The sequence below is a fragment of the Lampris incognitus genome, chromosome 14, assembly GCF_029633865.1.
Source record: "Lampris incognitus isolate fLamInc1 chromosome 14, fLamInc1.hap2, whole genome shotgun sequence".
Lineage (NCBI taxonomy): Eukaryota > Metazoa > Chordata > Actinopteri > Lampriformes > Lampridae > Lampris > Lampris incognitus.
The window spans coordinates 40,923,702-40,937,097 of record NC_079224.1 but is presented as its reverse complement, the minus strand read 5'-3'; the positions used below and the strand labels follow the sequence as shown (position 1 = coordinate 40,937,097).

General features: G+C 49.1%; 1 protein-coding gene across 1 annotated transcript in view; it reads left to right on the top strand.

The window, feature by feature from the left end:
- The first annotated feature begins 379 nt into the window (after positions 1-379).
- Positions 380-13,396, top strand: part of LOC130124455 (glypican-5-like) — a 142,006-nt gene continuing 128,989 nt past the window's right edge. Inside the window, 2 exon segments of the mRNA XM_056293909.1 lie at positions 380-557; positions 11,660-11,821. Coding sequence (XP_056149884.1) covers positions 380-557; positions 11,660-11,821 — 340 coding nt within the window.

Below are 13,396 nucleotides of genomic sequence, written 5' to 3'. Positions count from 1 at the left end.
CAGCGCTTTGGACAGCGGGCACGCGAGCAGCCGAGCACTCCCGAGCGTCGGGACACAGACTCGAACCCGGCACTCCTCGTCCTCCCTCCCATCGCCGGCAGACCCCCCCCCCCCAAAAAATCTGCGAAGTGAGGCGCGCGCGCTTACTCGTCTTCGGCCAATAATGTGAAAACCCAAACGGAGGCGTTGTGTCAGATGTTCAGAACGCGCCGCGGCTCCACTGCGCTCCAGTACGGCTCGTTCCCCCCCCCCCCCAACACCACCACCACCACCCACCCCCCACCCCACACAGATCCCGCCGAGTCGTTCATTCACAGCCGGGCTACGCGGCAGGTCGACGGAGGAGGAGCAGCAGCAGCACCTGGTGTGAGATGCGGCAATGTCCCGAGGAATATGCCCACGCGTGAACTCCTCCGGATTCGGGTGGATCGTGTTGACGTGCTTGTTCTGGGTGAACGTGCTCGACGTGGGCGCCTACAGCTGTCATGAAGTGAGGACGGCGTTCCAGCTGCGGCAGATCGGTCCGCTGCACCGGGTACCGGAGACACCTGGCACAGGTGAGTGACCGGGACTTCCCGACAAATTCTCGCGCGGGACACACGTCGGGCTGCTGGGAGACCCGTCCGCCAAGCGGCCGAACCCGGTGTTGTGACTCGGGCTGTCTTTATAGTACAGTCACGCAAGCCTGGACTGACAGGTAGACGGAGACCTGCTGGAGAAACCTCGCATTTGATGTTGCGTCATGCCATCGGAGCAAAGAGCAACCGTAGCCTTGTAAGAGAAGGACTTGTAGTTGGAGAAAGGTATCACCCAGCATGCCCCCCCACCCCCACCCCCACCCCCAACGTTAATTACTGGCCATTTGTTCATATACTGTACTATGCTGTGTGACTGTCATAACCACACGTGGTTTAATTATGTACACATGCAACAGGAAGAGCTATCTCCTAAATGGCAGCGTAAAGCAGCGGACACCCCCTTTAAAATGAATTAATGATGATAAGGGATACGCCGAAATCACCGACCCTGTTGATGCCGAACATGATCTCTCAACACGGAGATGAGAGGAAAGTTGTATCCATTGTGTGTGTGTGTGTGTGTGTGTGTGTGTGTGTGTGTGTGTGTGTGTGTGTGTGTGCTATTGCAACTGGAATGTTTTTGTTGTGATACTTTTAGTCAGCATAGTAACACACGAATAAAAGCAACAATGAAAGTACACAAGCTGACACAGTGCTCCAGGCCAAGTATGCCGGTCGTTCATTTCGACTGAGATTTGGAACCCAGTTCTGGTCATCGTTTACGTGAACGTGTCCACCCGTGCAGAACCTGTTGACTCTCATAGTGTAACTACACTCTTGCATTACCGTCGTGCATGCGTGTGAACCGGGGTTGCAACACATAGGCTGTGTAACTCTGCAAATTGTGTGAGATCTGGAAAAGCCCTAAATCATAACACTCTCCATGGGCTTTTTTTCTCTCCAAAGATTTATCGTTTTTGATGCCAACCAGTTGCTAACAATACACAGGCTCTTTGGAAAGATGAATAATTGTTTTGCTACTTTACTTTAGCAGAGTAACCCACCATCACGCTCAAACTGGTGCTGAGACAGGACTATAGAGCAGGAACGGACCAAAGAGAGGGGGGGGAGGGGGGGCATCGGTTTATGATTTGATCCATGTGCCTGAAAGCTTCAGTATCGTCTTCACGGTCCAGCGTGCTGATCATCAGTCTGTAGGATTGACTTGACCATGTCAGTCACCACCCTCACAGTCAGCCGAACACTTTGGGTGGCCATGCACTGTCAAGCCTTTAAGGCTGTGCCAAGTGCAGTCGGGTTCAAGGGGCAACAGGTTGCAGAAATGTGGTGCATCCTAATCACAGCAAGCACATTCAGGCATGTCTCTATGAACACGGATAACTCGGTTATTCCCCTGTTGTTGTTGGAATAGTTTTTTTTGCTTTGTTTACCCGGTTTTTATGCCCTTTGGTTTTATGGTATGTGATTTACTGCCGCGCACTGAGGAAAAACATTTTATTTGTTAGGATAAACATTGGTTCCAAATCTGTTTTGGAAGGCAAAATGGATTCAGGGTTGTTTCAGGCCTCACTTTTCTCTGCTAGTTGTGCTGCAAACTTATTTTGCAAGCACAATAAGACACAATTCGGTCTTCAGCTTCATTATACTATCTCTCTGTGGCACTGTTTCTACTCATCCTAGTATCATATTTTCATGTAATAACTGGCATATCCAAGATATTTTATCTGTCACTACTAGACCCAACCAAGCACGCCAAGTATGTCACGCTTAAGTTTTCGGATTTTTACCTCAGGGGTGACTATGGATTTATTTCTCAGTGACTGAATTTGCCTCATGCAATAGCTTGTCGGTCTAACAGAGCTACGCTTCTTCGTAATGACTCCTTGCGTATGCGGGGTATCGATATCTGTCCGGAGGCACAAACCACAATCATCACCGCGTTATAGCGACAAACAGGTTGCAGCTGAAGCATCACCATGTTTCGGCCCTGCAAGCCGAAACGGGGAGAAGAGCAACACACGGCGAAGTGGGAAACATACCTGGCGGTGCATCCAGACCACTTGATATGTTTGTTTGGGATGTTGTTGCTACTGGCGACGGAGCACGCCAGCTCCACCGCAGGCGAGCTGAGAGTAAGCCCTGCGAGACAACCGAAGGCCCCGCGGTCTTGTGAAGATGTCAGTAGTCCGCGTAGAAGGACTCTCTCTGCGTGACAAGCTGTTACGGCCGGCAGTAAACGGGCAGGAGCGAGGCCGCATAGCGTTAGCCGGGTCCTTCGCCGCAGCTGTTGGGGAGCGTTTTACCTGACAGGGTGAGAGTAAAGAGGTGGAAGCATGATATGCTGGACTTGGGATGGTATTTCTAATGACGGAGCAAGCGTCTGGGATGCTTATGCTCCCAAATGTCTCTCTCTGACCGTGACAAATTGCCCAAAGAGTACTCGGCACCCAATTTCCATTCTCCATCTTTCTCTTTTGAAGGCACATTCTTTAGTCGGATGATGGGTATTATGATTTATTACGCCGAAAAAAGGGCTTATATGGTGAAAGTAGTAATCTTGCACAATAGCCTAGGATATGATTTGGTTGTCGATATGGTTTTTCTTTGTTTTAAAAAGCGCTTTGGTCCGGTGCATACTAGTATGTTTACCCTCCACCACGTCTCAGCGAGTCCCTCACAGCTAATCAAACATTGCGTAGCCCCAACCATAGATTTGGGCTTATTTTTCAGCTTTGGAGTTATCCAGGAGAAGTTGATTCGGGTCAGACACAATTTGGCCTCAAAGCACAGACCAAAGGTTCGGTGGGAATGTGGTGGTGGTGGTGGGGGGTGGGGGGTGGGGGTGGGGGGGTCTGATGTGTGCGGATGTGTGTACACAATTATGCTCCTCAGTTTCGCCTCTCAGATCAAATGCCAACCAAAGCAACTCTTGAAATTTGAAGTGGCAAAACTTCAGCCCCCCCCCGACCCGACTTTTTTTCTTCTTCCCTTTTTGGATACAGCGCCGTGTTTCTTCATGTGTGGTGAACTGATTTCTCACTAAGCGCATTAGGATTCTGGACTAGAGGAACTTAAGAGGCAGCCCATTGGATATGGGGACTCTAAATAGAAAGTTTTTTTCCAGCACCTCTATATATTATTGCAGTTATTCTTCGTTTTGTAACTCTTAATGATTCATTTTGTAGCTGCTGAAAGCACGAGTGGTCACTGTGCTGTGATATTTACCAGCGGTGATCACAGTTTGGTCGGATGCTGAATTATTATAGTTTCATGAAACTCAAGGAGAGTCCAACCCAATAAAGAGCTTACAGTATGTGAGCGTCCCTCACCAGTTTTCATCACTCTGATTCTGCAAGTTTCATGTTGCTCAGTGAGAGTAGAAACCGGCCGGATGAAGAAAACTGTTTTTTTGTTTTTTTTCCCCCCCACCTTTTCTCCCCAATTGCACTTGGAAAATTACCCTATATTCCGAGCAGTCCCGGTTGCTGCTCCACCCCCTCTGCTGATCCGGGGAGGGCTGCAGACTACCACATGCCTCCTCCCATACACGTGGAGTCGCCAGCCGCTTCTTTTCACCTGACAGTGAGGAGTTTCACCGGGAGGGGGGGGATGTAGCGCATGGGAGGATCATGCTATTCCCCCCTGCCCCCCCTCCGAACAGGCGCCCCCGACTGGCCAGAGGAGGTGCTAGTGCAGCGACCAGGATACATACCCACATCCGGCTTCCCACCCGCAAACACAGCCAATTGTGTCTGTAGGGATGCCCAGCTAGGCCGGAAGCAACACGGGGATTCGAACCGGCGAGCCCCGCGTTGGTAGGCGACGGAATAGACCGCTACACCACCCAGACGCCCCCGAAGAATACATTTTGCCCTGATGAAGATCCATGTGGGATTGAAACGTTGTCCTATTAAACTTTTGTGTGCAGGCGTCGGCTCCCTTGCTTTCACTGCTTTGCTCTGACAGCCCTGCACCTACGTGATGTGCACACAATTACTTTCCTCACACGGATGAATATGCCATCAAAGCCTGGCCTATACGGCAAAGCAGAATAATCATCTCTTTTCTTACAGTGAAGCCACCCTGGAGATGTGCGAGGCGCCTAACACCCCTGCTTCCATTTATTTTAGGCGCGAACAACTTTATTTTAATAGTATCGCTCAAGCATATGCGGCACAAAGCGAACTGCACAACAAAACAAGTGGAATAAACACTGGAAGAAAAGATGTGAGGTGGCAAGTAAAAGAGGAAGAGAGCAATAAAAGTGATAAGAGCAATTCAAAAATCGGGAGAGGCAAGCCCGTGGGGATGAGTTTTAAGGCGCTATTTAAAAGGCGCGATCGATTCAGCAGCTCTAACGCCGAAAGGGAGAGGCTGTTTTAAAGTTTAGGGGCCCTCGCCCCGGACGCCTGATCTCCGTTTGATTGCAACCCAAATGCTGGGACAGGAAGAAGCCTCCGGTCGGACGATCTGCATGGTCTGAAAGAGTCCTGCACGGGCCCAGCAGCTCCACAGTGTAAGTCTGGTGCCAGACCATGTAATGTCTTGTAAGCAATTAGTCAAATTTTAAATCACTTTTGAAATTTACTGGCAGACGTTGAAGGGAGGCGAGCGCGGTTGTAATCTGCTTTGTCAGAAGTCTAGCAGAGGAGTCATGCACTATTTGAGGCTGTGCCAATGTCTGATGCTTCAGATGTAAATAGGCCATAGCAGGGGTCAAGGAGAGACGACATGAAATCATGAACAGTCTTCCCTCTATTCTCTAAAATTAGCATTGACCTCACTGTTGGGATATTCCTCAGTTGATGAAAACAGGTCTCCGCAAGCTCTTTTTGCAAGGCTTTTTTCAAGTTCCCGGATCCTGGCTTAATTAATGAAATACGACTGACCGAATGTTTTGGGGCCAACAGTGATAACCTCAAATTTGTCTTGAGTTCAAAATGGAGACATGTGGAACACAAGTGGTTTCGCTGTTCTTGCCAGCTGCCAAGTGACGCTAATGAGAGACCTACAAAATGAATGCATTATCTCATCACTGTGATCCCAAACGCAATTTTTCAAACCAAAATACTGACAAGACTTGAAAAAGGAAAGCACCCAGACACGTAAAACCTCCTCGTTCGCCCACAGTTGATGAATAGCGCATCCACTGCGGTGCCAGATCCGGTGTTAGCAGAGCCGAGCTGATCAGCGATGCGGTTATTGCTAATCTCTTGATTATTTTTTAAACTTCTGGCCACTTCTTTGCTGTAGCGCACAGCCAGACACTCCATATCGAGATTACTGGGGTGGGGTGCGGGGGGGGGGGGATTGCTGATGTAGCCCTTTACAGATGCATCGCTTAGACTGACAGCGGCACACCGTTCAAACCTCAGATATACCTGGGTTACGGCGTGCTGCTTGGCCGGTGCATTTTAAGACACACGTTTAAAACTCCCATTTAGAGGTATGTGGTTCGAGCACGGCTGTTCTTTTCACGTTCAGCAAACAAAACAACAACTTGATCATTTCCTTGGGTAACACAATCGGCAGCAGATATGCCGTGCAAGCGCCTCTACCCGGCCAGCGTGCTCTGATTAGCTGTATCACTGACAGCTTTTGCAGGGTGAGAGAGAGAGAGAGAGAGAGAAAGTGGCCCAGATCTACAATACGAGAGCAAGCGGCGTCATGTGTTGATAGCAAGGCAATGGCGACGCAGCATGTTATCACATGTTGCCACATCCTTAACCAGTTACGGCATCAAACGCTTTGGCAGGCTCTCATGTTCTTTGATTGGCTGCAGTTATTTTTGTTCCTTTTCGAACTTGGGCCTTTCTCACGGAGGCGAGCATACACATGGCGCACACCTCCTACCCCGTGCAAAATAAAGTGCTCCGCGGGGTGCATTCCTATACTCTTTCTTGGCTATCCCACAACCACTTGCTGCAGCAGAATAATGGGAAGTTCATGTAGCTGGGTCTTTTTGTAATTAATGCGTTTACAATTAAAGGCAGGGGCAAAACCCCGGAATGGTTACCACATTGAGTCCTTGACTTTCAGGGTCAAGTTGAGCTGTTAAACACGAGTGTCATTTCTCTTTTTTTGTTATTTTGAGTGAGCAGTGTGCACAGTAATGTCATAACAGCTTCTTTTTTTTTCCATCTTTAGCAGAGTCCACAGTAGGTCACAGAGCCCAATATAAATTACTGAACTGTCTCGTCCCCACTGCAACCAAAGCAGTCCCCCCCCCCCATTTTTGCACCCCCAATTGCACCCAGCCATTTACCCCACTCTTCCGAGCCACCCCGGTCACTGCTCCACCCCCTCTGCCAATCCAGGGAGGCCTGCAGACTACCACATGCCTCCTCCGATACATGTGGAGTCATCAGCCACTTCTTTTCACCTGACAGTGAGGAGTTTCACCAGGGGCATGTGAGAGGATCACACTATCCCCCCCCCCCCCCACCGAACAGGCGCCCCAACCAACCAGAGGAGGCGTGACCAGGACACATACCCACATCCGGCTTCCCACCCGCAGACACGGCCAGTTGTGTCTGTAGGGACGCCCGACCAAGCCGGAGGTAACACGGGGATTTGAATCGCCGGTCCCCGTGTTGGTAGGCAACGGAATAGACCGCCACGCCACCCGGACACCCAACCAAAGCAGTTTTGCACCTGAATGAAAGTGTATCTTGTGTCTGAGTTGATCTCTAGATCTCATAGTGGACCTCAGTCCAGGTCCATCTGATAGTTCAGTTAATTGTCTGCTACCTTATGCCTCTGGCTTGCTGTAGGGAATCAGACACTCAACTGCCAATTATTCCAGCCAGTTCTCAAATAATATCTAAAAATATGAATGTCTCAAATGATCGCTGTAGGTGTGTTTGCTGTAGCAAAGATGACTGACGTTGGATGGCATCCAAGGAACAGAAATACGAGAGGGCAGTGCTGGTTTCTTAGGAGGACTTGTTGATAGATACGCTGGAAACAGAACGGGATTACTCTCGTGGTTCCATTGCTTTCTGGACGATGAGGCGCTTTTCGTCTGTGCTCAGCTGACAACTCTCGGTTTACAACTGTAACCTGGCTTTCTTTCTTCTTTTTTTTTTAGCTTGAGTGGATTTTACCTCCAGATCTCCCGTCTTTAAAAAGCCTCTTATCCCGCTCCTGCCCTCTGGTGGGGCTCTGGCCCCCGTGCCAATCAGTGCTGGCAGATCCAGCTGGGGTCCTGAAAAGCCCCGACCCTTCCACACGCGAGTCGAGGTTGTCCAAGGTATGCGGCGGAGACCCTTTGAGCGGTGTTTTTCTTTAGCAAGGTCCGTCCTAAGCACAGCAAACGGGTGCCGAGTAAATATCCCTCGGGTTCAGTGGACGGGACAACCTCAAAGGCAAACCGGCTTCCTGAGGGCAGGAGAAGGCCGAGCGGGGCAACATCTAAGAGGAGCAGCTCGACTACATTAATTACACGCTTCCAACAAAGTTAGCCCTGTTCTCGGGGAAAATACCCCCCAAAAAAAAAAAGCATCAGGAAACCGCCGGCCTGCTAGTCATCAACACGCTTTTAATCAAAACACATTTTAACTCCGTACTGAGTCGATGCGAGCTGCATATAAATGGGCGTGCGGGTGCGTGTGAGGGTATAAGGAAGTGTTTGTGTTTGGTTAACATGGTCACAAGATAACCACCACCTCAGCAGAATATCCACTGCTTAATCACCACCGCAACATTTGGTCCAGCACTGAGGACGGCTGAGGAGGACAGTTTCACCACACTGGAGGACTCGACTTGGGCAACGGAGCGCCCGCGTCACTCCCTCTGACTGGAAATATTGCATTAACATGGCAAATTACCCCAGAGAATTCTGTCAAAAGTTTATAAGGGGGAGTCAGTTGACAGGGTTGACAACTGTTCAGACGAGCCAAGAGTGTGAAGACACCATGATTAAGACACACACATACACACTGACCATTAACTGGAGCGACTGTGAGTGTTGGGCTTCATCTTTCCAGCCTTCTTGACTCTATATCAGATCACGTGGAGCTTCGAGAATAGACGTGCTTGTTCCACGGCATCAATTCTACCTTACATGGGGGGAAAAAATGTGCCGTTTAAATGATAGCAGTAGTGACCGAAAGGGTGAGATCACTTATACGAGCGGCTGAAATGAGTGTCCTCCGTAGGGTGTCCGGGCTCAGCCTTAGAGATAGGGTGAGGAGCTCGGACATCCGGAGGGAGCTCGGAGTAGAGCCACTGCTCCTTCACATCGAAAGGAACCATTTGAGGTGGTTCAGGATGCCTCTTGGGCACCTTCCTTTGGAGGTTTTCCAGGCATGTCCAACTGGGAGGAGACCCTGGGATAGACCCAGAACTCGCAGGAGGGACTACTTGTCCAGTCTGCCCTGGGAACACCTTGGGATCCCCCCAGGAGGAGCTGGAGGGCGTTGCTGGGGAGAGGGACGCCTGGAGTGCCCTACTTAGCTTGCTGCCACCGCGACCCGACCCCGGAGAAGCAGCTGATGATGAGATGAGATGAGATGAGATGAGATTTTAAACGTGTATATCTATATATATATATATATATATATATATATACACATATATATTATATATAGAGATAGATAGATAGATGGACAGATAGATATATGGCACAGCAATATCTTCGACTTTAAAATTTTGTTTTTCATACTGACAAGAGAAAAGATTTGTCACTGGATTTTGCAAATCCGTCATAGTTGAAGTTGGTTTTGAAAAAACATTTATATATTATAATGTATTGTAATCTGTGATGGCCTGTCCAGGGTGTCTCCTCGCCTGCCGCCCAGTGACTGCCGGGATAGGCTCCAGCGTCCCGCACCCCTACCTCAAAAGCAAGGCAGGCACATAAATAACCTCCTCGTTTTCCTACAAGCATGACTTTTTCACTTCACTGAAGACTGCTTCTCTGGGTCCATAATAATTTCGCTGTACAACTTTAATTTTACGTTTAGATGCCAACCATTTCGACTCGGCCTCCCTAAATAAATACCAGTTTAACAACCTAGAAGGTTAAAACAATAAAAGCAGACTCTGCAATTGGTTTTATTTGCACAAAGGCATGAGTCGGTGTTCTCGAATATTCACGACACTGTTGACCCGTCCCCGAGTGCCGCGGTGGCTTTAGCTGCCAAAGTCTTTTCTGAGTATCACTTACTCCGAGCTGCGACTCGCGAGGGACGGGGGAGGCCAGGCGGGATTCCACCACCGAGTCCATGGATATTACTTTCATATTGCAGATAATACACGAAAGGAGAGAAAGAGCCTGCCGATGCGGAGAACAGGTTCGGGGACAGACACCGACGAGACGGAGAGGGGGATAATCAAGTGTGGTGAACCTTGACCCGGCCATCAGAGAAAGGGCGCCGTTATGACATCACACTGTGCTCGCATCCAAAATCCAGATCTGACAACTTTGATACCTTTACCGCATGGCCTGTGCAATATGTTCCCATAGCGATATGTTTTATGTTGATACGACTCGATCACAACAGCACATTTTTTGGCAAAGTTCTTCAAAAGTTTTTTGGAATATACACAGGAGCACACTCAGGCAGATTGGGAACGCATTTGTTGCACATTGCGCGTTTTCACCAATTGATCATTGCGACAGGGGTGAAGAATGGGGGTTTTTTTGTTGACGGAGAGGTAAATGGGGCAGGTACGATTTGAGAGTGTAGCTGAGGGGAACCGGGGGGGGGGTCCAATGTTAAGAAATGTACAGCCGCGAGTGTCGACAAACCAGCGGGTCGGTGCAGAGATGATGGGCCAGACTGTGCGGGATGGCCAGTCATTACTTCACTCCTCTGGCTGTGGGATGGGAACAAATGGAGCCTCGCTGGGTAATTAAGAGACAGCCAGGCCTCACTAGGATATGCCGGGCAAATGGGAGAGAGAGAGAGAGAGAGAGAGAGAGGGGGGGGGGGCAGAAAGGGAAAGAGGGATTGAGATTGCAACCCTATTGTGTTTCACGGATGGATTTGGATGGGGAGGCACTGGTCTTGCCGTCTGTCCCGAGGCCAGGCTTTAGGCTCTGGTTACACCACCTGCCCCGATCCACCCCTCTCCCCCACTAAATGAGTTATCATATCAGACTTTGGCATCATGAGACACCCCCCCCAGCAAAGCCAGTGTTCCTGTGCATGCAAAAGCGTGCAACCGAGCCTGTGAGAAAGGGAGCGGGGAGAGTTTTAATAAGCCATTCTAATCGTGGCCAGCTCCAGTGATGTCATGACAGTGTTTATATATGTAGCGAGGGAGAAGTGGGTGATGGTGTCAGGGCAGGGTGGACTCTATTTGGGAACTATGCTGATGTAATTGTGTCCGATTGAGTCTTACTTCAGGTCATACCGGTTTGGGTTAGATCATTGCCTAGTCGCGGTTGTTATGAATTCTTGTACTTTTGCGAGCAATTGCCCCACAAGTAAGTGTGTGTAGATGTGTGTGTCTGTCTGGTTTTATGTGTATGTGTGTGCACACGTGTGTGTGTGCAAGTATGTGGGAGAATGTGCATGTCTGCATTGTAAAAAATCGGTGTTGGCACATGTACTAGTCTGTTTGAGCTGGTATGGGACATGTACACAAGTGTGCGTCTCAGGAGACATATTGTCAACATATGTGTAAGCACATGAGCCCGAGATATTTATACTTTTAGCGGAGGTAATATTTATAGCAGGAAACATGGATGAATTCTTGTTGGTCTACTTTCTCAACCTCCCATGGTGCCACTCTCTGCCTCCCTATGGATTTATGGCTGGTTCCATATATATGCATGCTCAGGACACTGTTTATGTCCACTCGGTACAAAATTAGTGCAGTATATATATATGCATATACACAATATACATGGTGTGCAGCTCTGCCTGTCCGCACAATTTAAGGTGTGTTATTTATGCACTCATTTTCCTATAACTCTTATAGTCATACAACAAAAAAATACCCTCATGGTCTATTTATGGGTTGTTATCTACCCCATTCATTGTATTGAATGTCTGCCCCCCCCCCTACAGCCACTGTATACCCCATCCCAGTATGATAAGCTGCCCCTGAAGTGAACCTGAAAAATATCTTGAAACGGTCAATATTTTTCTCCCCTTCTGTTTCCCCAGATGTGGACCTGCTGGTGTGTAAGCACCAGGGCCCATCCTGCTGCACCCGGAAGATGGAGGAGAGCTACCAGTTTGCTGTAAAACGGGAAACCCTTCAGAACATTCGCTCCTACAGCTTCGAGCTCAAGTACCTCATCTCCAGCCACGCTGACGCCTTCCAGGGTAAAAAAGACTGGCGGGTTGGGGTGGGGTTTGGAGGGGTGTGGAGCACCATGCTGTAGGGACAGATGACCTGGATCAGAGGACTAGTGCTGGATGGGGGCTGTAGTCTCCAGATTGTTAGGGCCCCATCGCGAGTGATATATTAAGCACGATGCCGAAAAGGAACGGCTCCAGAGCTAATCATGTGCGGGATCAATATACCGAACACGATGGTAGGGTCTTTGGCGCTTCAAGCTCCCGGCTGCTGGCGTCCGGGCAGGAATGTAACTGTCAGAAAATGGGCATAACTCTATATTCCCTCGGTTTTTCCTTCCTCCTGTGGGTTTGGCAGGCAGCAGTTTGGTGGAGGGAGACCAGGAACAGGAGAGAGGGTAGGGAGGCCCTCCTGTTCGTGTTCGGTAGGAGATGGTCCTTCTTGCTCTGCTCTGGGTACAGCTGTGTTGTACAGCCATGGCTGCACAAACACACCTTGAGAAGGGACATAATTCGGGAGAATGAAACCATCTGCATTTCGCCACCCATGCAGATATATAAAACACGGCATAGATCTCCTATACACATCCAATCTTAATCTGTCTAAATTACTTTTAGTTCCCTGCAGCAACCAGGAAATATGCATGGTGAGTGTGTGCACAGTGGCTGTTCAGCCGACTGGTCATTTCGGACATCCGAGACTCGGATAAACGAGGCCCGGCTGTAGTTGCGTTGCCGGATCCAGCTGGGTCCTGCCCGCCAGAGGTTTTTTTTTTTTTTTTTACTGGACCCGCTGGAACCAGGCTGTTGTTTCTGCATGTTCCTTCCTCTTCCACTGGTAATTGCAATGTCATCTGACCACCAAAAATTTCGAAACAATTAAATTTTTAACAAAAATGTTTTTTTATTTGTCTTCCACAAAACCTCGAGTGCAATTCTACAGGGTCGGTAAGATGCTTTGGATGTTTTTGGTGTTGCAGGAATTTGTGTACCGTGCAATTAGTTTTATAAGACAATGTACTGCCCAGATGTCTTGTTGGCCAATTTTTTTTTTTTTTTTTTCCATGATGGAAACCAGCAGTGTTTGCTCGTCGGTATGGAGAACTCTCCGTATGATATACAACCAACTGTTGTAACAGGAAGTGAATATCGTTGGGGGAAACAGAAATGGAGAACCGAGTATTTTCAGGCATCGCTTATGATGGAAAGAATCACAGTCATGTTAGGCCAGCGCGTTTCTAGAGAGGGAACGTTTTGAAAGCGCCCCGTGCGTTCCTGTGGTGCGTTTCTCACGTCAGAAGGCGTTGAAATATTGTTCGCCTTCGCCGCGCGGCCGCTCACACGACGTCGGCGCTAATCTTATCCCGGCGCTGCAGTTTTTCCACCGCGTATCCCCCATGTTGCAGCCAGGCTGCATAAATAAAAGCAGTCGGGCCCTCAGAACTCCTCTTCTTACGGGCCGCTTCGAAGATCATTAGGATCCTTCGTTGATTACCTCATGTCTGAGACCGTCTGGAGAATGGAGGTCAGGTGTTCCAGGGGACGACTGAGGCCAAGGTGGAAAAAACAGCCGAATAACAATAGACAGTGCAGCTAGGGTGG